The sequence below is a fragment of the Puma concolor genome, chromosome D3 (assembly GCF_028749965.1).
Source record: "Puma concolor isolate L17-30 chromosome D3, mPumCon1.1.hap2, whole genome shotgun sequence".
NCBI classification, from domain to species: Eukaryota; Metazoa; Chordata; class Mammalia; order Carnivora; family Felidae; genus Puma; species Puma concolor.
In genome coordinates this window covers 6,853,698-6,881,679 of record NC_141678.1, presented here as the reverse complement: position 1 = coordinate 6,881,679, position 27,982 = coordinate 6,853,698, and the positions used below count along the sequence as shown (strand labels likewise).

The 27,982-nt window shown below is 54.8% G+C and overlaps 3 protein-coding genes across 10 annotated transcripts in view; 2 read left to right on the top strand and 1 right to left on the bottom strand.

Annotated features, from left to right (window-relative positions):
• The window catches only part of ABCB9 (ATP binding cassette subfamily B member 9), a 46,260-nt gene extending 26,935 nt beyond the window's left edge, over positions 1-19,325 (bottom strand). For 2 of the 4 annotated variants that reach the window (XM_086681551.1, XM_086681548.1), the window contains exons 1-3: positions 11,343-11,524; positions 4,868-5,552; positions 42-156 (exon numbers count right to left, since the gene is read on the bottom strand). In XM_086681551.1, coding sequence (XP_086537677.1) covers positions 42-156; positions 4,868-5,468 — 716 coding nt within the window. In that variant the 5' untranslated portion in view covers positions 5,469-5,552; positions 11,343-11,524. Of the gene's footprint in view, positions 1-41; positions 157-4,867; positions 5,553-11,330; positions 11,526-18,824 lie in introns of those variants that run through there. The other 2 variants (XM_086681549.1, XM_086681550.1) reach the window with 2 other exon arrangements.
• On the top strand, positions 19,289-24,761 carry OGFOD2 (2-oxoglutarate and iron dependent oxygenase domain containing 2). The gene is made up of 7 exons (XM_025933508.2): positions 19,289-20,026; positions 20,473-20,529; positions 21,245-21,358; positions 21,448-21,547; positions 23,016-23,143; positions 23,405-23,662; positions 23,737-24,761. The coding sequence occupies exons 1-7, from the start codon at positions 19,895-19,897 to the stop codon at positions 23,998-24,000; spliced, it is 1,053 nt and encodes a 350-aa protein (XP_025789293.1). The 5' UTR covers positions 19,289-19,894; the 3' UTR covers positions 24,001-24,761.
• A 621-nt stretch (positions 24,762-25,382) lies between these two features.
• Positions 25,383-27,815, top strand: ARL6IP4 (ARF like GTPase 6 interacting protein 4). Of its 5 annotated transcripts, none has more exons than XM_025933288.2 (6): positions 25,383-25,616; positions 25,876-26,049; positions 26,476-26,793; positions 26,877-26,994; positions 27,393-27,462; positions 27,542-27,815. In XM_025933288.2, exons 2-6 carry the CDS (start codon positions 25,887-25,889, stop codon positions 27,596-27,598), a joined length of 726 nt encoding a protein of 241 aa, XP_025789073.1. In that variant the 5' UTR covers positions 25,383-25,616; positions 25,876-25,886; the 3' UTR covers positions 27,599-27,815. The 5 variants fall into 5 exon arrangements, with proteins under 5 accessions (XP_025789073.1, XP_025789074.1, XP_025789075.1 ...); XM_025933289.2 differs by having other exon boundaries at positions 25,383-25,710; XM_025933290.2 differs by having other exon boundaries at positions 25,384-25,616; positions 26,500-26,793.
• The last annotated feature ends 167 nt before the right edge of the window (positions 27,816-27,982 follow it).

Sequence of the window (27,982 nt, the reverse complement as noted above, 5' to 3'; positions counted from 1 at the left end):
GCGGTCCTAGAGGGCAGGGCGTGGGGGTGAGAGCAGGCTACCTGCCGATAGCCAGCAGGCACATGACAATGACAGCCGTGCTGAACTGCTCCATGCTCTTCTGGATGACGATGCCGTCGATGGCCCGGCCGGTGTAGTAGGGAAGGAAGGTCTCTCCTGCCGGGAGACATGTGGGCTCAGGGGGCATCTGCAGCCCGGGAAGCCTGTACCCTCCCCCACTGAGCCTCCAGAAGCCCGCACACCGCCTGTTCGGCTCACTCCACCGATGGATGGGGTGCTCTCTCTTGGCAAACTCCTGCTTCTCACCTTGGCGGGAGGCGGGGCAGGGGCCCGCACCGCTTAATGCCCCCCTCTTTTCAGGGAACAGGAACACAGGAAACACGGGTGACTCGGCCTATACAGACCGGGTCAGTACCGCTCGTAATGGCTACGAGACCCGAGCGCACGGCGCCATGGGACTCCCGGGCGCTGCTCGGTTCCCTCTGCACAAACTCTGCGGGTGGGCCTGCCACCATCCCCATTGGACAGGTGAGCAGGAGAGTGGAACCGACAGATGAGACGACGCTCGGCAGGCCACACGGCCCAAGTTCACTTCCTTCTTCTCACTGGCGGAGGGCCCTGGAGTCCAAATTCCAGAAGCTCCCAGCCTCAGGAGACGTAGGTATTTGGTTCCAACGATGCTGGAAACGGCCACCCAGCCCCTCTCGGTGGCACACTTCACAGTTTGCCATGTCACTGTGCACCCACTTATTGTACCCACCTTCAGAACAACGCCGGGCAGGGTGGTGAGAGGGGGCTAGTGGGACGCCACCCCCATGTCATGGCACAGAGGTGAACGGGAGACTCAGGGGCTGAGTCATTTGCCTGGGGTCACACGGCACGGGGCAGTTAAGAGGCAGGGCCAGGACGCAAACCCAAACTGGCCTCCCATCTGGGGGCTCTTTCCTATCCCTTCCCTCCCAATAACCCGGAAGGCCCGCTCTCATCTTGTGCAGATGATGGACTCAGGACTGAAGGTGCTTGGACCAGGCTGTGTCCTCGCTGTCACTGCAGTGCTTTCGAAGGGCACAGCCTGGCATGGGCCTGGGCATACGGTAGGTACTCGGTAAAGTTCAGCGAACGAATCCTGGGCTGGTCTTGACACCCTTTCCCTGGCCAGCTCTGCGGGACCGGCTCGGCCCGGACAGTGAGGCCTTCTGTGGGGTTCTGCTGCCCTCTGCTGGTCTTGGCACAGGGACCACAAGGTGGCAACCTAGAGGGCCTCCGTCCCCATGGTCCTCCCCTCCGTGGGGTCTCCAGGCACTGCTGTGGAGTCCACCTAAACTGGAGGTCGGCCTCAGTTTACCCACAGGGAAGAAAAGGGCATCAGCGAGCTCCAAGAAACACCAATGATAATATTAAGCACAACGGACACTTACTGAGCCCTTACTGGGTACGAGGCGCCGTGCTAAGCTAGGCGATTTGCTCTTGTCAAATCTGCACAGGAATCACACGAAACTCTCCAATTCACTGACGAATCCTATGCCTCCACCTTCAAAATACAGGTGACCCTTGGGGCGCCTGGGTGGCTCAGTCGGTTGAGTGACTGACTCTTGATCATGTGGCTCAGGTCATGATCTCACAGTTTGTGAGATCGAGCCCTGTGTCGGGCTCTGCGTTGATAGCACGGAGCCTGCTTGGGATGCTCTCTCTCCCTCTCTCTCTGCCCCTCCCCCGCTTGCATTCATTCTCTGTCTCTCTCTCTCTCAAAATAAATAAATAAATAACTTAAAAAAAAACCACGGGTGACCTTTGAACAACACGGGTCTGATCTGCTCAGGCTCACTTACACGCAGATTTTTCCCATAAATAACAGTACAAGACCGTAAACGTATTTTCCTTATGGTTTCTTAAGAAGGCTGTCTTTTCTGTAGCTTATTTCATCATAAGAATACACTACTTTGTTGCAATAATTGAATACACAAAATATGTGCTATTCAACTGTTTATATTATCAAGAAGGCTTCTGGTCCACAGGAGTCTCTTCATAAGTTAAGCTCTTGGGGAGTCAAAAGATATGCATGTGTTTCAACCAACTCTCGTGTTGTTCAAGAGTCAACATTTCTAGGGGCGCCTGGGTGGCTCAGTAGGTTAAGCGACTGATTTCAGCTCAGGTCATGAACTCGCGGTTCGTGGGTTTGAGCCCCGTGTCGGGCTCTGTGCTGACAGCTCGGAGCCTGGAGCCTGCTTCGGATTCTGTATCTCCCTTGCTCTCTCCCCATCCCCAGCTCACACTCTCTCACTCTTTCTTAAAAATAAATATTTAAAAAAAAAAAAGAGTCAACATTTCTAGAATCCAGTCTCTTTCACTGTCCCCACCTGGGTCACACTGGATATCTGCTCTCCCATCTCTTTCAAGTCTCAAACGCCCCCCAGTAATCCCATAGGTGTGGTATTATCATTATTCCCATTTTACAGATGAGGAAACCAAGGTTCAGAGAGGCTAAGTCACTTGCCCAAGGTTTTCTAGTTGGGTTGGTGTGAAGTCCATATTAAAGAATTTCAGTTGGATAGGAGATGCTCCACCCTAAAATTCGCCGTTTTTCCCCACAATGGGCGGTTTTTCTTTCAGATTATAAGGTTTCAGAAAAAGCTGGCCCCTACTGGGCGCTTGTTGATCAAGAATAATTATCAGTAGCCCCTGTCCCTAACCTGTGCGAAGTACTTCCTTTTGCAAGCACCGTGCCCCAGCTCACCCAATTCTCACAAGCCCAACGAAACCCCACTTTCAGGATGAGAAACAGCCTTGGCCAAGTTCAATAACCTTGCCTCAAGTTACCAGGACAGGTGGGGGCCTGATCTCAAGTCTAAGCCCTTCACCTCGACACAACCCTGCAGGCTGGCAGAATGTGCTCAGCTGTATTTCAGGACATCTGTAGTCCCCGAGCGCAGGCAGCTGACAACAGGGCCCTGGCAGGAGGGGGAAACGAGGTCATGGGTGACAGCTGCCCACACGGGCGCGCTGGTCGGTCGTCTGTTCATTCATTCGGCGAGCCTGCTTCTGTGCCAGGATTTGGGGTGGGGTGGGGGGGACCCGGGGTGAGGCAGACCTGGCCCCTACCCCCCCAAGGGGCTCAAAACCTGGTCGGGGAGGCAGGACAGTGGATGTGTGATTTTCATGACACCATAGCTACAACTGAGGTGGAGATCAAGTCACTAGAATTCGAGGAGGCTTCTCTGATAAGGGAACATTTGGACCTTGAAACATGAGCAGGAGACACTATCTGGTTAAATGGAAAGGGGTCATCCCAATACTCACAGCCACTACAATTTTTCGGCAGCCTTCTGTGTGGCAGGAGTTGTCTGCAGTGTCGTACTCATATTAACGTCCCGCACCTCCTCAGCCCTTGTTGCGATGGGTACTATTATTATGCCCATTTTACAGATGAGGGGACTGAGACTCAGAGGCATTAAGTGACTTGCATAAAGTTGCACAGCGGTCAAGGGGCTGGGACTGAGAGGGCAGAGGGTGGACCGTAAGAGGAAAGGGGTCAGCTCCGGGGCTTGCCTGTCCTCGTTGAGAACACTCTGGCTTTGTGCCCACTCCCAGACACTGTGTTAAACGTGTAACAACGCCTAACGGCTAACGTTCCTGAGAGCTTACCATATTGTACCAAGCTCCGTACTTGTCTTTCTCCTGTTTCTCCAAGCTTTACAACATCGTGAAACACGGAGAATGCCAACAATCCCCATTTCACAGAAGTGAGGTTCTGAAAGGTCCGCTAACTTGCCCACAGGCACACAGCCAGGCGAGGACCAGGCCTTATCGCACCCCGGAACCCACGGACTTTTGACCCTGAGATGTCACCTTCCTACCCACGTTGTTTGAGCAGTGCTTTCAAACTGTTTGGACCAGGGGCGCCCGGGTGGCTCAGCTGGTTAAGCGTCTAACTCTTTATTTCAGTTCGGGTCATGATCTCACGGTGCCTGAGTTCGAGCCCCCTGTCGGGGTCCATGCTGACAGCTCAGAGTCTGCTTGGGATTCTCTCTCCCCCACTAAAGCTCACGCTCTCTCTTTCTCTCAAGTAAATACATAAGCTTAAAAAAAAAATTTAAAAACAAACTGTTCGGACCAGAACCGCGGTAACAAATTCATTTTACATGACAAACCAGAACACGTTTACATATAGGCACACGTGACTAAGATAAATGTTTCCCCAAATGATACTTATTCTTATCACAGACAGCATATTCTGAGGCTCTCTCGTACATTCTGCTTCGTTACCAGAAAAATGCTTTGACCCAGTGATCCACTTCCGGGAAATGTAGCCTACAGATATACCCCCATTTATATGAAACGTATTTACCGTAAGAGAAAAGACTCAAAACAACTCGAGGGTCCGACCGCAAGACGCCAACTGTACAATCTCTGCTACGGCCACACAGCGGACTACTATTATGCAGCCAAATAAAAGGACGAGGTGCTGATTGGAAATTTCCAAAAATATATCGTTAAGTAAGAAGAGCAAGGCATGAAATAGCAAGGTAGCGTGTGAGAGGTTGTTAAGAGTACCGTGGTTTTTTTTTTTTTTTTTTTTGCTTGTAGCTCTGTAAGGAAACACTGCAAGAACATACAAGAAACGAAAGAAAGTGGTTTCCCACCCGCCTGGAAGCTTCTAGAACATTTTGCTGGAGTTAGCCCTAGGCAGGGAGATCAGGGTGGTCAGGCAGAATTAGGAGTGAAACTCTCCGTGTTCACCTTCCCGTATCAAAATGCTGTTTGGACCACGTGAGAAAAATGTCAAACGTTTAAGAGGAAAGAACAGGCAACTGTAACCCCCTCGAGTGCTTTGGCGGGTGCCTGCCAGGCCCCCCGGGGCCTCACTTACCCAGAGCTGCCACGATGAGGAAGAAGGAGGCCGCCACGAGGAAGGCCACGTCAGGCTTGGTGTAGGACAGCAGCTTTTGTAGCGTAGCCCCAGACGCCTGCTCACGCGGGGGCCGGTCCTCCCCAGGGAAGCCCTCGGCCTCGGCTTCGGCCCCCCGCTCGAGGGCCTTGGCGTCCGGCCGCACCGTGGACAGCAGCCACCAGAGGAGGAAGGAAGCGGCAAGCGAGACGTAAGTCCACACGAACAGGGCCCAGAACCACGGGTCCCGGACTGGCTTGCGCACCTCGGAGAAGAGCAACAGCTTCACCATGGCGTAAACGCCCACAAAGAGGCACACGAGGGCGATGACCGTCCAGGAGGCCCGAAGCCGCCGCGGCCCGAGGGCGCTGTTCTTGGCCACGCCAATGGTGGCTCCCAGCAGCAGGCAGCTGCGGTACAGGCAGGCCGCCCAGAGGTCCAGCACCGAGTCAAAGATGTTGAAATGGCGGATGTCCTCCAGCAGGCTGCGATCCAGGTGGCTGAGGATGTAGATGGCCGTGGTCATGCCGACGTCCATGCTCATGAAGGCCAGGGTCACCACCACCGCCTTCCACAGCTGCATCCTGCTGGCTGGCGAGGGGCAGGTGCCGAGGGGCAGGCTCTAGCTCACGGGGGCAAGGCCATTGTCCGTGGGGTGAGGCCAGACCTGTAGGGGCGACAGGGCAAGGAGGTCAGGTTTGCCGCTTGTTGGCTGTGTGACTTTGGGCAAGTCGCTTGACATCTCTACGCCTCGGTTCCCTCATCTGCAAGATGGCAGTGACAAGCGTTCTGATTTCCCAGGAGTTTCGTGAAGATTCCATTCATTTAAGGAATGTTTACCGAACACCAAGGTTTACTGAGTGGGCCAGACTCTGTTCTTTGTGTTGGGATTTAACGACGAACAAAAACAAAGATCCCTGATTCTGTGGAGATGGTACACGCGGGTCAGAGACGGAGAAACACAATGAGTAAACGATACGGTTAAGAGATAGGGCTGGGGGGGGCGCCTGGGTGGCGCAGTCGGTTAAGCGTCCGACTTCAGCCAGGTCACGATCTCGCGGTCCGGGAGTTCGAGCCCCGCGTCGGGCTCTGGGCTGATGGCTCAGAGCCTGGAGACTGTTTCCAATTCTGTGTCTCCCTCTCTCTCTGCCCCTCCCCCGTTCATGCTCGGTCTCTCTCTGTCCCAAAAATAAATAAACGTTGAAAAAAAAAAAAATTTAAAAAAAAAAGAGATAGGGCTGGGGGGTAAAGAATGGGGTGTAGGGGATGGGGGGCAATGGGGACAGTTCTAAATAGGGGGGTCCAGGAAATGGTGAGGGCAATTTTTTTTTATCTGTTTACTTATTTATTTATTAAAGTTTATTTATTTTGAGTGAGAGAGAGTGCAAGTGGCGAGGGGGCAGAGAGAGGGAGAGACAGAATCCCCAGCAGAGACCGACGTGGGGCCTGAACTCACGAACCCGTGAGGTCATGACCTGAGCCGAGGTCAAGAGTCAGACGTTTAACCGACTGGGCCACCCACGTGCCCTGAGGGCAATTTGAAGCAGGGGGTCCGGGAAAGACCTCGCTAGGAAGGTAACACTTGAGCAAGATCGAGAAGAGGTGAGGGGGTCCACCATGCGGCTATCTGGGGGAAAAGCACTTTCTGCTGGAATAGTCAGCGCCACAGCCCCGAGGTAGGAGTGTGCCGATGTGCTTGAGGGAGGCAAGGACACTCCACGTGGCCTGGGGGGTGAGGGTGCAGGGGATCTGGAGGACTCTGCAGACAAAACTGAGATCAGCTTTAAAACAGCATGAGGTTCGATGCATGAGCACCAGTTCTGGCCACAGTGCCTAGCACGTAATAATTGCTGCTGATTGTTACCACTGTATACAGTGGGTGCTTAATAAATAAATGTTTGCTTAGTTCTCTCCTCGCCAAATCAGGCCTTTCGTCTCCCCAAATAAAACTTTACTCTCTTAGACCAAGAGTGGGTGACCGCAGGTCCTAGGAGCAACCCAGGGACTTTCACATCCGCCTGGAAGTTTCCAGAGTCTTTTCCTCCAGCCCAGGTTGCCCTTCACTTCCTGACTTGGGCCCTTTTGGCTTTCTGGAGCTTAATGTCTGCTTTGTCCAAAGCACCCCCCATATTGGGCCCCCCGGGACTGAGCCAGTGCCTGGGAGAGCCCGGGACCTGCAGGGACACTGCAGGATGTGGGCCCGGTGGGGACTTTGGAAGTGGGGCTTGTCCAGGGCAGGACTGGGACTAGGCTGGGCATGTGCCTCTGAGTGCTGCCTCTTGACTTGACTCCATCCCTTTTCATCCTGGGGACTTTATCGTCCCATCTGCAAAATGGACAAAGTTCTGGAGTCCCCAAGTGAAAAGGAGAGGCACGGAACACCGGGAGGGGTCACTCTGAGTGAGCAGTGACTGGAAAGGGGGCCACCTCAAGAGACCTCCTCCCCAACAGCTCTGGTGCACAAAGTCTCTTGGCTCATATTCTGGAGTGCTAGAAACCCCACACAACCCCATGAGGCGGCTGCTTCCACACCCCATATATAGTTGGAGAAACTGAGGCACAGAGAGGCAAAGCATGTGCCCCGCATCACTCTGCAACAAAGGGCCAAGCCAGGACTTGAGCCAGTATGTGAAGGATCCCGGCACCTAACTCTGAACCTTTGTGCCTGGTGCACAGCAGCTGCCCAGTAAGTACAAGCAAATATGGGGCGCCTGGGGGGGCTCAGTCGGCGAAGCATCTGACTCTTGGTTTCAGCTCAGGTCATAATCTCACGGTTTGAGAGTTTGAGCCCCATGTCAAGCTCTGTGCTGATAGCGCAGAGCCTGCTTGGGATTCTCTCCCTCCCTCTCTCTCTCTCTGCCCTTCCCCTGCTCATGCTCACTCTCTCGCTCTCAAATAAACTTAAAAACATTTTTTTAAGTACAAGCAGTTATGTAAACACAACCCTTCCTGTGGGCCTGGCATTACATATACATATACATATACATATACATATACATATACATATACACACATATATATATATATATATATTTATTTCTTAATAGGATTTTATTTTATTTTTCTTTTTAAGTAGGATCCATGCCCAAAGTGGGGCTTGAACTCAGGACCCCAAGATCAAGAGCCTCACGCTCCACTGACTGAGCCAGCCAGGCACCTCAGGCCCAGCCTTTTATATAGGCCATGCACTTCATATGTGTTTGCTTATTTAATCCTCACAACTTGTGAGATTTGTACTTTCACCATCCCCTTTTAACAGATGGAGAAATTGAGGCCCAGAGAAGTTAAGAACTTGCACAAGATCACACAGCTGGTGAGTAGCAGAGCTGGGATTTGAACCCAGAGCTACCTGGCTCCAGAATCTGGGCTCTACACTGTTAAGCTAAAACACTTGTCAATATAACAAGTGCTAACAGGGAGTATTTGTCAAAGGAAAATAGAGTCTGCACAAGAGGGGGCTCAGCCAAGAGGCAGAGCCGATGGCATCCGTGATGAGAACAGTGACAACGGTACCGACAGCTAATGCTGATTGACGTAAATGTGTGTCTGACACTGTTCTAAGTTCTTTAAATGCATTAATCTTCACAAGAATCCTGTGAGGTAGGTTCTATTATTATCCCTATTTTATAGTCAAGAAAATTGAGGCACAGAGAGGTTAAGTGAGCTGTCCCAGATCACACAGCTAGGAAGTAAGTGGCTGAGCTGGAAGGTGAACCCAGGCCACCCAGTTCTAAAATCTGGGCTCTCAACTCCAAAGCCCTAATGCTCCAAAACAGCCTCTTCAGGGGGTAGGCAAGACCCCTAATGATGCTCAGGAGGGGTCTCAGATGCAGAAAGAACCCAGGGGTGTGACAGTCCCTGAGCCTGGGCCCCACGGAGAGTCCGGCACTTCTGACTAGACTCAGATCAGTCCCAGAGAAGGCTACCTTGTCAGCAGCTGTATCTCCTAAGGAAGGCAGGGCTGAATGGGACCAGGGGCAGGGGAGGGGGCAGGGGTAGGGATGGTGGGGACAGACACCCCCTGCCCAGTCCCTTGCTCCACCCCAAGTCCCAGCTGGGCTGCCGGCAAAGGCTCTCGTCTGCTGCAATGCAGAGGCCTCGGGGAGCCAGCGAGTGGGCGAGCGTGAGTCGGAGCCCGGGGAGGGACGCTCCTGGCCCGGTGCCGCGCCAGGCCTCCTGGCCAAGCCACCGCCGGCTACCCAGGTCCTGCCAGCCACCTTGGCTGTTGCTCACCTCTTGGTGGGCACAAGGAGTTCCTTGGCCCCGGAAAGGAGCTGGGGTTCAGAAGTGGGACAGGAGGCGCATCTGCCAGAGACCTGCCGAGGGACGTAGCCGGCTCTTCCTGCCCCCAACCCCAGTCACTTGGGGGAGTTCCTTCCCAACACCCCTCCGCTTGGGGTTATGGCAACCCCGTTGGACAGCCACCCACACGGGGACCCCAGCTGTTCATCTGCACCGGGAAAAGCAAAGTTTCACACTCCAGCATCATGGACTATGTGAAGCACGTGAAGCACAGGAAACTGAGGCACAGAGAATAAGGGGTGAGGCCTGTCTAGGGTCACCCAGTGGCCTGGGGACAGAGCAGCTATAGCACCATGGTCCCATACTCCCAAGTGCTGAGTCCTTGTATCCAGGCCCTGATGGAGCAGAATCCAACTCGGGTCAGGTTACAGCCCTCGGTGGGGACAGGCTACTCTGTTATTTTTAAAGTTACTGAGTAGGAGGGTGAAGGGGACAAGACCACCAGCCAAGACTGTGAGGAGGGAAGAAGGGGGACCGTGGGGCTGCCTGGAGGCACATCCCTGCCCTCCAGCTGCCTGATCTGGAGGATACAGCTGAGCTCAGCCGGGTGGAGCTGGAGGGCAAGCTCTGGGCACATGGGTGCCGAGTGTGGCCCTAGGGACAAGGACAAGGTGGTGGCCAGAGGCCAGAGCAGGCACTGCCCAGGTTGTGATATGGCCCAAGAAGACAGGGGCAACTTGCCTTGCCCCCAAATGCCAAGGAACGGCACAGGCTTAGCAAGTGACCCCACGTCCACAGGGGGTCCTGCCAAACGGTGGATGGGGCATTTCCAGCCGTCAGCTGCACAAAAGGAAAGTCTGCAACAGTCAGGAGATCAGAAGCAATTATTACAATCACAACGGCTGCCGTGTGTGGAGGGCCACTACCTGCCAGACAATGACCTCCCAGTTCAGCTCATCCTCACTCCTCTCCTGGGAGGTCCTCATGCAATCATGCCCACTGTACAGACGGGGAAATGGAGGCCAGGGTAAGTTAAGCGGCACGCAGAGAACAGGCAAAGGCAGGACTGAAACTCAACACTTGCCTCTCTGGGTGGCAAGTGCCCAGACTACTCAGGGACTCAGGGACCACGACAAAAGGGTCCTGAAGGACCTGGGTGGCCCAAGCAGCTCGGTCCACTCCTAACTTGGTGAACTTTTCACCCCAAAGTTGTCATGGCCCATTCACTGCTCAGCAAACACTGGCTAACGGAGGCTGGTGTTATCACGGGGTTTCCGGATGCAGGGTCAGGACTGGGCCAGGTCCACTTTCTTCCATCCTGAGTCCAGTCCTGCTGAACCCACCACATCTCATGCTGGGACTGGTCCTCTCGCAGAGACTTGGGAAAGTTGTTTCAGGTAACTCCTGGCCCTGGGCAAGGCAAACTGGGGAGCTGCTGTGGGCCTTCCTACAACTGTCCTCTTGTCACCTGTCACCTGCCCCTCTGAAGCAGGGGAATGGAGGCCAGTCTATCTCCAGGGGGTGGGGCAGAGGATGGTGAACCCTGTCAGACCAGCTTAAGGCTCTCTTAAACAACATTAGGTCTGGGGAGGAGGCACCTCGTTTTAACACAGACCCACAGACCCACAAACAAGGGAGGAGCCCCGGGGAACCCATAGGCCTAACTGCCAGGGTGGATGCGCTGGAAGGTCAGCCCATGGGCCAGCGGGGGATACTGAGGGAAAAGGTTTGCCAAGATCAGCAGGCCCAGGTCGCCCCCCCCCCCCCCCCCTCCGCTCCCAGGCTTCTGCTACAGCCAGGGCGCTCAGGATCCGTGGGCAGGCACCGCTGTAGAACGTGGGGAGCCCTGGGAAGTCGCGCCAGTTCGATCCTTGGGGGAGAACAGCCATCCCAAGATTCTCCCCAGAAGGCGCCCCCACCATTTTCCAAGAGGCAGCAGCGCCAGAGGAGTTAAAAAAAAAAAAAAGCAACATTCACCCTGCGGGCGTGGAAAGGATGCTGCCGCAGGGGTGGGGGGCTGGGCCAGCGGCCGCGGGCGCCTGGGGACAGGGGCGGGGGCCAGAAAGGCTCCCAAAAGGCTGCCACCTTCAACCGTGATGTCTACCTCTGGGGCAAGGGGACCCAGACGCCCCCAGCCTGTGTGGAGCTTGGCACCCCAGCCTGGGAAGGACCTGTTCGGGGGTCCTGGACGCCGCGCTCTTACCTGTTACCTTACCTGACACTAGGTGAGCCGTGGGGAGGGGGCGCAGAGGGCTCGGGTCTCCAGGGGCGCGGGTCCCGCAGCTCATTGGAGGCTGCGCCCGGCGCTGCGCTCGCTCCGCTCCTCCCGCTGATCCTCCCCGCCTCCCACCCCGGCGGCGCCGCGGCAAGGTCGGAGCAGAGCGGGGCGGGCGCCCAGGCCAGCTGACGAGTGGGGCGGGGCCTCCCCGGCGGGGCGGGGCCCGAGCTAGCCGCCCGCCCACCTGCGACGAGCCCCGCCCCCTCCCCCCAAGCCAGGCCCTCCAGCCCCGCACTTCTGGCCTGGAGGCTCCAGGGCCAATGTGGGCACACAGAGATGTCTTGACCTGGTGGGGGCGCCACCTCTTTCATGGGTCTTTTCCTCTGGAGGGACCGTCTGCCAGCCCCGGAGGGTGGGCGTTATGATCCTCTTTTTTTCCTTAGTTCCTTCCTCCCTCCCTTCCCTTCCTTCCATCCTCTTTGTCTTTCTCCCTGTCTCTCCCTCTCTTTCTTTCAACAAATATTTGTCCAGCACCTACAATGTGCCTTGTACCATTCTGGGCTTTTGAGATGCAACAGTGAAGAAAACAGGATCCTTGTCTGCTGGAGCTGACATGCTAGTGAGGGAGTCAGGCAATACATATAATAAATAAGTAAAGTATATCTGGTGGCAGGGAATACATTTTATGGAGAAAAATAGAGCAGGGTAGTAGGGATTGGGAGAGGGGAAACAGCAATACATACCGAGTGACTGCTAGGTGCTGGGTGCTAGGAATATGGCTGAGTGCGAAAAAAGGAAAACAACCATCCTTTGCAGGGTAGGGGAGACAGGAAATCAACAAGTCAATACATAAGATCATTTCGGTTAGTGGTAAGTGCTATAAAGGAATCAACCTGGGTGGGGTGGTGGAAAGTGACCCAGGCCTACTTTAGCTGGGAAGGCTCTTAGAGAAAGGTGTAAGGTGAGTAGGCTTCCAGGCAAAGGATGTGGCCTGAACCCAGAGCCAGGGAGAGTAGGTCAAGGTCCAGAGAATCGGCAAGTGGGGCAACATCTCCCCTCACCTCTCCATCCTTCAGTCAAAGGCTTAAAGCACTTGGAATTTATAAAAAAAAATTTTTTAATGTTTTTTTTAATTTTTGAGAGAGAGAGAGAGAGTGAGCGCAGGTGAGGGGCAGAGAGAGAGGGAGACACAGAATCCGACGCAGACTCCAGGCTCTGAGCTGTCAGCACAGAGCCCAAAGCGGGGCTAGAACTCACCAACCTCGAGATCGTGACCTGAGCCGAAGTCGGACGCTTAACTGACTGAGTCACCCAGGCGCCCCAAAGGACTCTGAATTTAAAACAGCCTCTGCTACTACAAGGCACAGCCTCCTTCAAGGGGAAATTTGGCAAAGTTCAGAATGTAAAAAGCACTTTTTGGGGACCCACTGGGAATTTCTTCTATAGACAAGACTTGTGGAGGGGAGCAAAGATACCAGTTTTCAGATAGTAACTGTAGTACCAAAAATCTGGAAATAACCTAAATACCCTTCTACAGGGAATTGGTCAACTCATGGCTCACAGAACACTATGGCAGGGGAAAAATAATGTATGTATGTATCTATATACAAAAGTTCTATAAAGGTGTGGAATGACCTCCTGCATGTATTGAGTGAAAACAAGGGACATAGGGGCGCCTTGGTGGCTCAGGTGGCTGACGGTCTGACTCTTGATTTTGGCTCAGGTCATGATCTCACAGTTCATGCCTGCATCATGTCCCTCGCTGACAATGTGGAGCCTGCTTGGGATCCTCTCTCTCTGCCCCTCCTCTGCTTACATACTCTTTCTCAAAATAATAAATAAACCTCAAAAAAAAAAAAGGGGGGGGGAACAGAATAAAGTTGAAGTCTCTTAATGTTTGTGCAAAAACAAAAGCAAATATATGATTATACTTGAAGAAAGCATTCTGGATGGGCTATCCAAAAGTCAGAATGACTCAGAGTTGGGTCGAGATCCAGGCTCTGTCATTTCTGCTGTGTGAAAACATCCAACGCAGTACTGAAGGAGAAAAACAGAGTCGGAGGACTGACACTACCAGACTTCAAGACTTACTATAAAGCTACCATAATAAGACAGTGTGGTTTGGATGAAAGAAGAGACACACAGATCAATGGAACAGTATAGAGAGTCCAGAAATAGACCCGTATAAATATAGTCAACTGATCTGTAACGAAGGAGCAAAGGTGGATAATGCAGCAAACATTGTCTTTTCAACAAATGGTATGGGGACGACTGGGCACCCACATGCCAAAAAAAAAAAAAAAAAAAAAAAAAAATCTAGACTCAGACCTTACACTCTTCACGAAAATTAACTCAAAATGGACCACAGACCTAAATGTAAAGTGCAAAACTATACAAGTCTTAGAAGATAACATAGGACAATATCTAGGTTCTCTTGGGTATGAAGATGCTTTTTGGATGCACCATCAAAGGCATGATTCATGAAAGAATTGATAAGCGGAACTTCATTACAGTTAAAAACTTCTACTCTGCAAAAGATACTGTCAAGAGAGTGAGAAGACAAGGCACAGACTGGGAGGAAATACTTGCAAAAAATATATCTGATAAAGCCAAATGTCTTCTTATCCAAAACGATACATAAATCTCAACAACAACAACAACAACAAAACAACCATAAATAGCCCAATTTAAAAAAATTTTTTTTTCAACGTTTATTTATTTTTGGGACAGAGAGAGACAGAGCATGAACGGGGGAGGGGCAGAGAGAGAGGGAGACACAGAATCGGAAACAGGCTCCAGGCTCTGAGCCATCAGCCCAGAGTCTGACGCGGGGCTCGAACTCACGGACCGCGAGATCGTGACCTGGCTGAAGTCGGACGCTTAACCGACTGCGCCACCCAGGCGCCCCTCCCAATTTTAAAAAGAGGCAAAAGGGGCATCTGGGTGGCAGAGTCGGTGAAGCGGCCAACTCTTGATCACGGCTCAGCTCATGATCTCACAGTTTGTGAGCTCAAGCCCCGCAAGGGCTCTGCGTTGATGGCGTGAAGGCTGCTTGGGGTTCTGTCTCTCCTTCTCTCTGCCTCTCCCCCGCTTGTGCTTGCGCGCTCTCTGTCTCTCTCTCTCTCCCCCCCCCCCAAATAAATAAATATATAAACTTAAAACAACAACAAAAAATAGAGGCAAAAGACTTGAACAGACACCTCACCAAAGAAGATATACAGATGGCAAATAAACATATGAAATGACGCTCCAAATCATGTCATTAGGAAATTGCAAATTAAAACAACAATGCGATACCATTACCTACCTAACAGAATTGCTAAACTCCAAAACACTGACAACACCAAATGCTGGTGAAGATGTGGAGCCACAGGAACTTTCATTCATTGCTGGTGGGAATGCAAAACAGTAGTTACTTTTGAAGAGTTTGGTGGTTTCTTTTTTTCTTTTTCTTTTTTTTTTTTTTAATTTTTTTTAATTTTTTTTTTCAACGTTTATTCACCTTTGGGATAGAGAGAGACAGAGCATGAACGGGGGAGGGGCAGAGAGAGAGGGAGACACAGAATCGGAAACAGGCTCCAGGCTCTGAGCCATCAGCCCAGAGCCTGACGCGGGGCTCGAACCATCAGCCCAGAGCCTGACGCGGGGCTCGAACTCACGGACGGCGAGATCGTGACCTGGCTGAAGTCGGACGCTTAACCGACTGTGCCACCCAGGCGCCCCTGGTGGTTTCTTATAAGACTAAACATACGCTTACTGTATGATTCAGCAAACGTGCCCCTAGGTATTTACCCAAATGAATTGAAAACCCATGTCCACATAAAAGCCCGCAAATGGATGTTTATAGCAGCTTTATTCGTAATTGCCAAAGCTTGGAAGCAAGCAAAATGTCCTTCAGTAGGTGGATGGATGACCGTGGTACATCCAGATAATACAGTATCGTTCCGTTCTCAAGCTATGGAAAGACATGGAGGGAACATAAACGCCTATTACTAAGTGAAAGAAGCCAATCTGAAAAGGCATAACGTTCCGGAAAAGACAAAACGATGGAGACAGGAAAAGGATCAGTGGTTGCCAGGGGTTAGGGAGTGGGGAGGGCTGAACAGCAGAGCACAGAGGATTCTGAGGGTGGTGAAACTATTCTGTATGATACCATGATGGTAGATACGTGTTGTTATACATTGTCAATAGCCATAGATGTACAATTTCAAGAGTGAACCCTAACATAAACTATGGGCTTTGGGTAACAATACCGTGTCAGTGTGACTTAGTCTATTGTAACAAATGTACCACTCTGGTGAGGGGTGCTGACACTGGGGGATAGGCTGGGGGGACATGGGGCACATGGCAAATCTCTGTACTTTCCACTCAATTTTGCTGTGATCCTAAAAGTGCTCTAAAAACTAAGGTCTACTAAAAGATGGTTAACATGGTAAATTTTATGTCATGTATATTTTACTGCAATGAAAAAATTTACAGTGTTCGTAGCGCCTTTATTCATGACATCTCCAAACTGGAAACAATACAAATGTCCCTCGACTGCAGAATGGCTCAATGGATGGAGGGGTCACCCTGTGGAATATTAAGGAGCCACAAAAAAGCATAAACTGTCTCCGGCTACACACAACACCCATGAATCTCAAGAACAGAATGCTGAGTGAGAGGGGCACCTGGGGGGTTCAGTCAGTTAAGCATCTCACTCTCGATTTCAGCTCAGGTCATGATCTCATGGTTTGTGGGATTGAACCCCGCATTGGGGTCGGCACTAATAGCACAGAGCCTGCTTGGGATTCTCTCTCTCTCTCTCTCTCTCTCTCTCTCTCTCTCTCTCTCTCTTTCCTTCCCCTGTGCTTGTGCCCGTACTCTCTGTCTCAAAATAAACAAACTTTTAAAAATTAAAAAAAAATAAGAATGCCAAGTGAGAGAAGCACTATACAAAATAATACATACTACATGATTTTATTTGTATCAAATTCAGCAACAGGCAAGACTAATCTTTGTTCTTAGGAGTCAGGGTGATGATTAGTCCGGACTGAGCAGGGATATGGTGGGAGCTTCTGCAGGCTGGAATGTTCTGTCGTTGGGTCTGGATGCTGGTTACCTGTGTGTGTCTAGTTTGTAAAAATTTACCAAATGGTACACTTAAGATGTGCCTTTTTTTTTTTATAGTATGCTCTCTATGAATTCAAAAGAACGTGCACAGACACATACATATATACATATGTGCAACATGCATATATACATGTGCATATACATATGTACACAACCCCACACACAAACACACTCTGGAATCAGAGGGAAGGATGGGTGCTGAAATTCTGGTTCTGCCGCTTACTAGGCTTATGATCCTAGACAGGCCCCTGGACTTCACTGAGCCTCATCGGTACGATACCTGTCCCAATACCTCACACAGACATCAGTGCTGGTTGAAAGCACATTGATCCAGTATTTGCTATTAATATTCTTGCTGTTCCCTTTGGTGACTGAGCCCGGACTGGGGCAGTGTGGGGGCAGGGACACTGCTTCCGAGGAGGAGGGGGGCCACTGGGAGGGCCAGTCTAAACCGATAAGCAAAAGATGCTCATCTTGCAAAATGTTGCAAAGGGAGGAATCTGAGCAGGTGCACTGGTGGGAAGATGCCTGTGCAGGGCCTGCCCTGGGCCTCTGGGAGAGGAAGGCAGTTAGGGGGGTAATGAATGCAGAGCTGGGGAAATAGATCCTTTCCTGGAGAGCAGGGCCTTCCACTATTGCTGGGCAATCAAGACACCCATGAAAGTTTAAATACCTCCCCAGCTCTGGCCTGGGGAGCTTCATCCTTGAGGGGGAAGCAGACCCCCAGGGGGATTTCCCTCTTGGGGAAGCCTAGTACCTTCAGGAGGCTTGGGCTGGGTCCTCGGATCCTCGAGGCCCAGTGACCTAGATTTCATGCCCGAGGAGGGGAAAGGCAGACCTGGCCATACGTTTAGGAACAATCTGGCAGGATCAGACTCCTGTTCCATTCCAGACCCTACAACTTATGAACTGTGTCACCTTGAATGACCTTGGGTCATTTAACCTCTCTGACCTTCGTTTTCCACTTCTGTACAATGCGGATAATTTCTGCCTCATAAGGTTGGTTGCAAGGATTAAGCAGCTTCCCTTTGCGTGTAGAGTAAAATCCAAAGTGTTAACAGTGGTATCTTACGCCCAGTAATTTGGCCCGAATGCCACCCTGGCCTCATTCCGTATGACTTGCCCTCTTCTATGCCTTGCTGTTCTCCCAACATGGCAAGTTCATCCCACGGGAGGGGATTTACATTTTTAGTCCCCCTGCCTAGAACCCTTTCCTGCCAGATCTCGCTGCAGCAGTTGGGGCTCGGCTAAAATGTCACTCTTAGGGAGGTGTTCTCCGGCCTCCCTGTGTAAAGCGGTCACCTCCAGGCACTCTCCATCCCATCACCTAGCTTGTCTTCCTTGCACTTACGGCTGAATGAAAATACCTTGACCATGTATTTGTTTCTTTGCTTGCTCCTGTTCCCCCCCCCCCCCCCGCCCTACCTTGACTGAGTTTCAGAAGGGCAGGGACCTTATCTGTCAGTCAAAACACACTTCCTGACACAGGCCAACCTCCCACACTTGGGGTGGTCCTGCCCGCCCCCCCCCCCCCCCAGGCCCTGGCCAGCCAGTGTGAAAACCAATCAGGCTGTTGCCCTGAGAGCAGAAGCCTTCTCCCAGCCCCCCAAGGTGCTGGCTGGAGCCCTAGACCCCCGAACATGCTGCTGGAGACGGCCAGGGAAGGCAGCCTGGCACCATACCACAGGACGTGAAGTTCTCCCGTCTCCCTTGGTAGGAGCTTCGGTAGGAGCCACTGGCAGGCATCGGGGGTCGATTTGCCACAGAGCTGAGAGGAACCAGGGACTGTGCTGTCTGTGAGTGTGAGTGAGCGTGCCGGATGTGTGAGTGTGCGGCTGTGACCGTCTGTGAGGTGTTTTGTGTGTGTGAGTGAGGGTGAGTGGATGTGTGAGCGTGTCACTGGTACAAGCGTATTTGTGACGGTGTGTGAATGTGTGTTGGCATATGTGAGCATGTAAGGGTGTGCCTGAGTGTGTACGTGTGTCACTGCCAGTGTGAGTGCGTGGGTGTAAACCCGACTATACATCTGAAGGAAAGGAAAGCATCAAGAAAATAAATGATGGGGCACCTGGGCGGCTCAGGTCACGATCTCCCGAGTTGTGAGCTGGAGCCTGCTTCAGATCCTCTGTCCTTTTCTCTCTCTGTTCCTTCCCAGCTTGTGCGTGCACTCTCTCTCACAAATAAACATTTAAGAGAAAAGAAAAGAGAAAAGAAAGAAAAGAAAAGAAATGCCAACAAGCACAAAGAGAAAATCGGAAATCCTTCAGAAACCAACCACTCGGAGGACTCCCATTGTGAACCCTGGGGCAGGTCACCGCCCCTCTCTGAGCCTCAGTTTCCCCATCTGTAACAATGGTATGACAGTACCTCGCTTAAAGGTTTGCCGTAGGGATGGAAGCAGGTAAGGTGGAGGCTCGGCCAACAGGAGTTATCGTTTGTGGTCATCTGCGTATCTGGGGTAAGGGCTGGAGTCTTGAGACCCAGGCCTCCCCACACCACGCTGAGCCAGGGAGGGAACTCTAGGACAGGGGACGAGATCTGTTGCAGGGGACACGACTTCCTCCCCCAGTCACAGGGTTGCCATCCAAGCTTCTTCCCGGGGCTTTGCGGCTCTGGACTTGGGGGGTGAACCGAGGACCAAGATGGGGGTCCCCCAGACAAGTACGTAGGAGCTACGATGGGTGTCCCCGAGGTAGGGGCGCACACTCTAAAAGAAAAACACACTCCTCTCACACAGCAGCAGTGCACAGCACAACTGGGAGCCGGTCGTGCGGGGTGTGGCCGCCAGCAGACCACACCCCGTTCCCCGCCCACACCTGTATCCCTAGGAGGAGCCACCGGAAGTCACGCCGGACGGAGCGCTTTCGAGAAAACACATCCCGGGGCCGTCAGCAGCGAATCTGGAGACCGTGGCGGAGGCTCGAGGAGTGCCGGGTAGGGACCCGGGCAGAATGCTAAACCCGAGTTCAGACGCACAGAACTGGATAGTTGGGAGAGAACGAGACCGTACCCCAGAACTCCTGTCCTCCTGGCGTTGGCCGCCTCTTCAAAAGCTCCGAGCAGAAAAGGAAGGCAGCGTTGAAGCAAAACGTCTTGCGGTTCCAAGTCCCGACTTGTCCCCGGCCTGTGAAGGTGCGGCTCAGTTTGCCTATCTGTAAAGTGGGGTGATTAATCCCCACGTCGTGGATGGGGGAACTGTGAGGCGGAACGAGAAGACCACACGCTCTGTCCGCCGAGGCTGCTCGCCCCAGTCCGGCCCCGGAGCGTCTTTCCCCATTGCAGACCCGTTTTCTGGGGCGGAGTCTTCGTCCTCTTCTGCACTTGCGAACTCAGAACGGACCCTTGCCTCCCGTTCCACCGCCGCGTCCCCACCCCCGTCGGGGGCGTGCCGGAAGTGCCCCTACGGAACCCTGCGGGGCGACGCTCGCCTCTTCACCATGGCGACGGCTGGGGTCCCGAGGCGCTTCTGCCGCTGCGCCTGCTTCTGCTCGGAGAACTTGTACGTGGCGCGCTACCGGCTCCACGTGCGCTTCCGGGGCGAGGAGCAGCTTCGCCGGGACTACGGCCCGGTGAGTGGCCCCCAGTGGCTCTGCGGAGAAATGGGCGGGGCGGGGTGATGGGGGAGGGGTGGCGGAGGAGGGACCTCTGTCCCCCAGGTCTTGTGCTTTGCCCGGGTGTTCAGATGTGACAACAAGAATGACTTAATCTCTGGGTGCCTCGCTTTCTTCACCTTAAAGGGGGATAATAATGTCTCTTTAGTGAGGTTGTCGTAAGGAATGAATGAATGAATGAATGAATGAATGGAACATACAGGTAAAGTGCTGAGGGCAGGGCCAGGCTCGGCGCGCTCTCGGTGTTGTCTGTTTTGCGTGCTTATCGAATTTCATCCTCACAATGATCCTGTGAGGTCCAGGCTCTCGTATGCATCTTAACCTGGGGAAACTGAGGCTCAGAGGCGTTAAGTGACTTACTCACAAGGTCACACAGTTGAGCTCCCTGGACTTTCTGCTCTCAGATCCTGCGCAGCCGAGGATGTGTCAGCCCCCAAGACTTCCAGCAGCTATTAGCAGAGGTAACGCTCCCCACCCTCGCGGACCCCCTCCACACCCAGCCTAGCCCTTCCTCTTTAGGTTGTGTCAGCAGTTTGGGGGGGGGGGTGTCCTTCCCGTGTCCACTCGCCGCAGTATCTGTGTCCTGACACCAGAAAAAGAGAAAGTGGCAAATGCCAGGTCGTCTACCCCACGCCCTCCCCAGACGAGACACTTTTGCTTAAAGAGGGAATTACTGGCCCGAAGTGTCACAGCAGGTGGAGTTGAGATCCCACCCGGGACCGCCCGGCTCTGGCTCCCAGCTCTTCGTCTGTCCACCCACCCCCTTTGGCTGGTGCCAGGGCTGCTCCATCTTCCACCTCTTCCTCCATCTGAGGGTTAGTAATGGGAAACTTCCTAGGCGAGCCCTCCGCAGCCTCTGGAACACAGTACTGGCTGGGATTCCATTCCCCTCCCTCGGGGGCCCAGCTGGCTGAGGTATGGGGAGGGGCTCTCATCCTTGCCAGGCCCTGAGTGGTGCAACCCCGAGCGGCATGGGCCCCTACTAGAAGGAGTTGCGTTCAGCCAGCAGCTTGGCACCTGCAGTTTACCCTGATCGAGTCAGGCGTGTAGGGAGACTGGGCTGTCAGCCCAGGTCCTGCTCTGGCCTTCCTGAGCCTCAGTTTCCTCATCTGTACAATGACCTTGGGGGGTGATGGGCGGCCCCATCTGGATGACCAGGCCCTGTGCCATCCCCAGCTCGAGAAGGAGGTGGAACGGCGGCAGCGGCTGGGGCAGGAGGCGGCTGCCAGGAAAGCCCTCATCGCAAGCTCCTACCACCCGGTGCGGCCTCACATCTACAACACGCTGCAGGTACCTGGTCGGGGCAGGTTACTGGAAGGAGGTGGAGGCAGCCGGCACCGGAAGCTGTCTGCCCCACAGCCGGTGTGTTTTGCCCCCAGGATGAGGCCCTGGCCCCTGAGTTTTTGGCCGCAGCTGAATACAGCACATCGCCGGGTGCAGACCTTGAAGGCCTTCTCCAGCGGCTGGAGACAGTGTCTGGTGAGACCTTGGCCCCATCACCCAGTAGGACTAGGACTAAGGGGTGGGGTCCCTCCACCTACCATGTCTGCCTCCAGAATCTAAGCCAGCAGGAGCTAGAAGGGCTGGTGGGACCCGCTGGGAGCAGGGCATCTGTATTCACTTACTCACTTGCCCACCTGCCTGTGTCACGTATGAGCCAGCTGGCACACTCGAATGGGGGTGACTGAAGAACTTAACGAAGGGACAGCTGACACAGGACCACCCCCCTCCCCCCTCTCCCTGGGGGTGAGGGGGGTGGGGAGCAGACAGTTCCTTATCCCTAGACCTGGACAAGTGGGCAAGAGTGAGCGTCTTGAGCCCGCCACGACCTGGAGCTGTGGGAGAGGGGCGGGAAGCAGCTGCCAGGAAGCAGCTGTGGCCTCGAGCAGAAGCACAAAGCCATGCCAAACTCAGAAATGCCGCATCTCTCCGGCCTTTGAGTCTCCTGCTGGGATCTCCCATGGGCTAACCCTAGCAGGGAGTCTGGCCCTTCCGAGTTCCTTAAGTCCTCTGCCTCAGTTTCATCATCTGTGAAACGGGAGCAATGGTAATACCCATCTGCTAAAGTGTGATTAAGTGAGGTGACATGCCTAAAGGGCTGGGTGCATAGCATCTAGAGGTTTCCTCAGTCTTATGGTTACGGTTATTCCTAGGCCTAGGGGATACTTTGGGGGGATAGGTGCAAGGTGTTGCTCCCCTTAACAAGCCCGTGCTCTGTTGTGAGGCACAGGGTGGAGTGTGAATGAAACATGCCCTCCCAGCCCAGGGGCATCCCTCCTCATTCCCATCCACTCCCCAACAGCGGAGATCGTGTAACGGTTGTCTGGGTGAAGGCTGTCGGCTGTGAGTTGGCCAAAAGTGTGGGGGCACACCAGCCGTGCACCCCAGGGTGTTGGTGCATCTGCCAAGAAATGTTTGCATTTCCGCTCGCAGCCTGGCCTCTCCCTACCAGGACCCGGCAAGAGAGAGCAGCCCCCCTCAGCCTTCCTGTGTGGGGAACAGAGGCTCCAGGAGGCACTTCAGTTGGGGTTCAAGTGTTGGTGGCTCATGGGGTGGGGTGCAGAGAAAGCTTGGCGCTGGCCCTGTGATCCCTGCTGGGCTCCATCACTGGCCTGCTGGGGGTCATTGGGCTAATCCCTTCCCACCTCTGGGTCTCAGCAGAACCCACATCTGAGTCTGGTGGCTAGGCTGTGGACACCTGCGGCAGCAGGAGGAGAGGCTCCAGGGACAAATAAGGGGACCCGAGAATAGGCCCCTCTGCTGCCCACACATTATGTCATTAATGGTCACAACAGCCCTGAGAAGTGAGTACCTGTGTTATCCCCATTGTACAGATGAGGAAACTGAGGCTGAGGGAAGTGAAAAGACGTGCCCAGGCTCACAGCTCGCAAGGAGACTGAAACCCACACGGAAGCTCCCAGCCAACAGACTGTCCCTCCTTCCGCAGGGGAGAAGCGTATCTACCGGCTGCCGGTCTTTACAGCGCCATTCTGCCAGGCCCTGCTGGAGGAGCTGGAGCACTTCGAGCACTCGGACATGCCCAAGGGAAGACCCAACACCATGAACAACTATGGGGTAGGTGAGGCTCCCTCCGGGGGGCCTGAGGCAGCAGGGAGCCGGGGCTGGGGAGCCGTAGCTGCAGTGCGAGAGAAGAGCTGTTGGGTCCCATTGGTCTTGGTCTCCCAGTCTGTAAGATGAGGTCATGGTCGGGTTATTTTGAAGTTAAGCCCATTGATATCTGCAAAGCGCTGCTGTCCTTAGGAAGAGACTCCCCGCAGGGACCCAGGGTGAGGCCCCCACCAGTTTCCCTGCTGACTCCCAGGATCCCCCTCCCAGGTGTTGCTGCACGAGCTAGGCCTGGATGAGCCGCTGGTGACTCCGCTGCGGGAACGCTTCCTGCAGCCACTGATGGCCCTGCTGTACCCAGACTGCGGTGGGGGCTGGCTCGACAGCCACCGTGCCTTTGTGGTCAAATATGCACCGGGCCAGGACCGTGAACTAGGCTGCCACTATGATAATGCCGAACTCACCCTCAACGTGGCCCTTGGCAAGGCCTTCACGGGGGGCGCCCTGTACTTCGGGGACCTCTTCCAGGTTAGTGTGTGTGACCCGGGGGGCAGGGCCTGGGGCAGCCAGGAGTGCCCAGGCCTGAGCTCCGCTGTCTGCAGGCACCTTCAGCCCTGGCCAGGCCCCTGGAGGTGGAACACGTGGTGGGCCAGGGCATCCTGCACCGGGGTGGCCAGCTGCACGGGGCCCGGCCCCTAGGCACTGGCGAGCGCTGGAACCTTGTCGTCTGGCTCCGGGCCTCTGCTGTGCGCAACCGCCTGTGCCCCATGTGCTGCCGGAAACCTGAGCTGGTGGACGACGATGGCTTCGGCGATGGCTTCACTCGCGAGGAGCCCACCATGGTGGATGTGTGCGCACTGACCTGAGTCTGGGTGGGGCCAGTGTCGGGGTGGCATGGCAGGGCTCTGCCACCTTGGGTTGGGCAGGGCAAGAATAAACTCCCTGCAGCCCTCAGGCACTTCTTGGTTCAAAAGGACACACAAGCCTCGGAGTCATTCTTTCAGCAGACAGGTTGGTTTAGGTCAGGTGTGTTAGAACCAGAGCCTGAGATGAGGATTCCTGTGCAGGTGGTTTGTTGAGGGAATACCTTCTGGAGAAGGGCGTGAGGGAAGGACAGGACAGGAAGGAGCTGGGCCAAGATGTGGTTTCAGAGAGCACCTAGCTTCAGCCCAATCCCTCCAAGTGCTCTAGAGCATGAATGTAGCAGTTTGCCCCCTGCATCGGTTATTGGCTCACAGGTGTGTCAAGGCCGGGCTGGCGGGGTGGTTGGGGAGGTGGTGGTTCCCAGTGGCCCAGGGAACCTTCCAGAGAAGAGTACAGGTATGAGTTAGGAGACACCACAGCCTGGGTGAGTGCATCTGTCTATGAAGGGGATCTGGGTGAGCCATCGATAGCAACTTCTAGTTGGTGTCGGGTGCTTTCCACAGAGGGGTTAAGAGCAGGGGCTCTGGAGCCAGACTGCCGGGGTTCAAATTCTGATCCTGCTGCTTCCAGCTGTGTGGCTGCAAGTAAGCCCCTTGACCTCTTTGTGCTTTAGTTTTCCTTATCTGGGAAGTACCTATCTCCGAAAGCTGTTGTGAGAGTGAAACGATTTAATGTATATAAAGTGCTTTATAACAGCCCTCTATGTTTGCTGTTGTTCTTGAAAAACTTGCAACTTGGCCGCCCCCAAGTTGGATGAAGAGTGCAGCTGTGATGGGTTTGGGCTGTACACCTGAAAACCCAGGGGTTCCCATATCGAAATCTTGAGTTCCGGCCTCGCGGGGAAGGTGGGAAGGTCTGGAACACCAGGCCCCAGCCCACGCTGGAGAAATCAGCTGGAGCAGAGCCTCCGCTGCTGCTCACGCTGGACAGGCTTGTGGCGCATTCCCTCACAGGGGTCCCTTCCTGGCTCACTGTCATGATCTCTCCGGCCCCTATGGCTATTTGTTCGCGACCTCTATTACCAGGTGGGGACGCTGGAATGACTAAGGTGTCCCCCGGCCTGCCAGGGTGGACAGGACGGCAGGCATCTCAAGGAGGAAAGAGGCGCACGGTCGGGTCGCCTCCTTCCCTGGGTCTTCAGGGAGGCTGGAGAAGGGCGGTCTGAGAAGAGCGGGGAGCACGGCCGAAGCCTGGATCCCCTGCTTCCCTCTTCCGGAGGGGGGCGAGCCACACCGTTTCTCCCGCAGCCCTGGAAGCGGAACCTGGGGCTTCGGGACTAAAGGAGGCAGCGCCTCGCTTCCCAGCCGGACGGCCTCTGGGAGCACTGCCCAGGCCGGAAGTCGCCTCGCCGCCGCTTCCTCACGCGAAGGCGTGGCGCGGGTCGGGTGGTCCCGCCCGATGGGCGGTTGAGGAAGGAACAGAGCAGCTGCGGGGACCTTCCCCAAAGCTGCGAGGCGGCGGAGGCCGCGCGGGTGGAGGACGGGGGAGCGCGGGGAGGGATTCGGGACGCACCTGGCAGCCGGGGACCGCGGCCACTCCTAGGGGCGCCAGAGCGCCGGTGCGCAGGCGTGGAGCGGCCGGGCGGGGGCGAGCCCTTAAAGGGGTAGAGGATCCGGGAGTCGGCGCAGGACCTGAGGTCCCCGGGGGTCGGGGTGGGTGAGGATCGTGCGGTGGCCGCGGACCCCCTCAAGTCCCTGCCCCGGGTGGTGATGGGTAGTGGGCCCTCGAGAGCCAGGCCCCGAGAAGAGTCGCCCGTGTAGCCCAGTCTGGGGATCGGCTCTGTGAGCCTCAGTTTGAGCGTGTCTCCCCGTCTCCAGCCCGCGGCGCTATGGCTCACGTCAGCTCTCGCAAGCGCTCGAGGAGTCGAAGCCGGTCCCGGGGGCGAGGGTCCGAAAAGAGAAGGAAGAAGAGCAGTAAGGATGTCCCGAAGAGCTGCTCGGCTTCTAGATCCCAAGACCACAAGGCCAGCACCATCTCCTCTGGGGCGGAGGGTGAGGACCGGAGGGAATGGGAAAGGGGTGTGGGAACTTCAGGGAGGAAGCTGCGGGCAGGCCCCGGGCAGGCGTCCCTGCATGGCTGTGAGCAGTGGTCAGAGGAGTGCAGAATGTAGGACCTCCGTATCCAGATCGAAAGACCTTCAGATTCTAGGGGCTGGGCCAGCCCGTCGTGTAAGGATTGAAGGGAGCACGTAATGGTGCTTTTTGAGCAGCAGGATTTGAGATAGGGGCCTGGCTGCCCTGCTCCTGGTCAAACAGTGACAGGGTGAAGCCCAGAAAGTGCCTCTCCAGGGAGTGCTGATCCCTGCTCTGGCTGGAAAGCCCGGCCTGGAGGGTCTCACCCCTCAGTAGTCCCCCTAAGCCTGCCACAGGCCAGAGCCAGGGGATAAAGGTTTACCTCTTCCCCTCCTGGCCTTCCAGCCTCACCTTCTCCCTGCATCACAGAGAGAAGCAAGCACAAGGCCCGGAGGAGACCACGGTCCAGCTCCTCCTCCTCTTCTTCCAGTTCTTCTAGCTCTTCTTCCTCTTCGTCCTCCTCCTCTTCCTCCAGTGGTGGCCGGAAGAAGCGGGGGAAGCACAAGGACAAGAAGAGGAGGAAGAAGAAGAAGAAGAAGAAAAGGAAGAAGAAGCTGAAGAAGAAAGGCAAGGAGAAGACAAAGGTACAGCAGGGGGAGGCTCTGCCGGGACCCTCGCTGGACCAGTGGCACCGATCAGCCGAGGAGGAAGAGGACGGCCCAGGTATGGTGCCTCCCAGTGTGCAGGAGGGGAAGGGCCCCCTCCCTGAGACCCAGCTGCCGACTCCCTGCCAACTCCCCTTGCAGTCCTGACGGATGAACAGAAGTCCCGCATCCAGGCCATGAAGCCCATGACCAAGGAGGAGTGGGATGCTCGGCAGAGTGTCATCCGCAAGGTGGTGGACCCGGAGACAGGACGCACCAGGTGGGAGCGCTTGGCAAAGCTCAGCCCCACACGCTCTGCACTCTCAGGAGGAGCAGCGACGGCTGCTGCGCTAAAAAGCCAAAGACAGGAGAAGGGCAGTTAACTCATTTCTGGGAGTTTTTAGGCTGTTCCTCCCTGTTGCCCAGAGCAAGCACTTACAGGGGCTGGAAGGGCCTTGAGGAATGTCTTCAAAGAGCCAGTTGGCCGGTCTGGTGGCAGACCCTACCCAGCTGCCTTTATCACTATCCCAAGGGTGGGAGAGAGGGAGAGGTGGAAGCATCTTATGTTCCACCCGCTCAGGGTAGCAGGGGCGTGCGCCCTGGCATCTCTTTGCCAGGTGGGTCTGGTTCTGTTGCTCTGGCATAAGAGGCTCAACCTCCTCTCCCCTCCTCCCCCAGGCTCATTAAGGGAGATGGCGAGGTCTTAGAGGAAATCGTAACTAAGGAACGACACCGAGAGATCAACAAGGTTTGTGTCACCCCTTTGCCCGGGGTCCACGCCCAGCTCTGTTTCTGACGGGTCTCCTCCCATGCGCTTTCTTCTCCAGCAAGCTACCCGCGGGGATGGCCTGGCTTTCCAGATGCGAGCAGGGCTGTTGCCCTGAGGGCCCTGCTGGCTAAGTGCTGGTGGTGTGGCCTGGAGACTGGCTTCAGAGTGGGCAGCAGGAAGCCCAGTGGGTGCTGTTTGCCTTTCCTCCTGCGGACTGGCCTCTGGCCCAGCCTCCTCTCAGATGCAGGGGGTGAGGACGGGGTCACTGGCCTCATCAGCTCCTCCTTGCAAGAGCATCACTTCCCAAATATTAAATGTTCCCTGGTTGGAAACTTTGTTAGGTCGGCTTTTTGTGCTGAAGGGAGGGAAGGTTGCTACCCAACTTCCAGAGGACAAAGGAGGCCTATAGGACTTTTGGGGGGAAGGTGGGGTGTACCCTGACGTTCGTGAAGACCAGCCACCTTTGCTCTGCTCATCCTCCGGTCTGCCTGCTTAGACC

Excerpts from the sequence above, each read along its gene's own strand:
- OGFOD2 (XM_025933508.2), top strand. The coding sequence starts at position 19,895 with ATGGCGACGGCTGGGGTCCCGAGGCGCTTCTGCCGCTGCGCCTGCTTC. Across the intron at positions 21,359-21,447 it reads ACATCTACAACACGCTGCAG|GATGAGGCCCTGGCCCCTGA; the intron begins GTACCTGGTCGG and ends TTTTGCCCCCAG. Across the intron at positions 23,663-23,736 it reads ACTTCGGGGACCTCTTCCAG|GCACCTTCAGCCCTGGCCAG; the intron begins GTTAGTGTGTGT and ends CGCTGTCTGCAG.
- ARL6IP4 (XM_025933288.2), top strand. The coding sequence starts at position 25,887 with ATGGCTCACGTCAGCTCTCGCAAGCGCTCGAGGAGTCGAAGCCGGTCC. Across the intron at positions 26,050-26,475 it reads CATCTCCTCTGGGGCGGAGG|CCTCACCTTCTCCCTGCATC; the intron begins GTGAGGACCGGA and ends CTGGCCTTCCAG. Across the intron at positions 26,794-26,876 it reads GGAGGAAGAGGACGGCCCAG|TCCTGACGGATGAACAGAAG; the intron begins GTATGGTGCCTC and ends CTCCCCTTGCAG.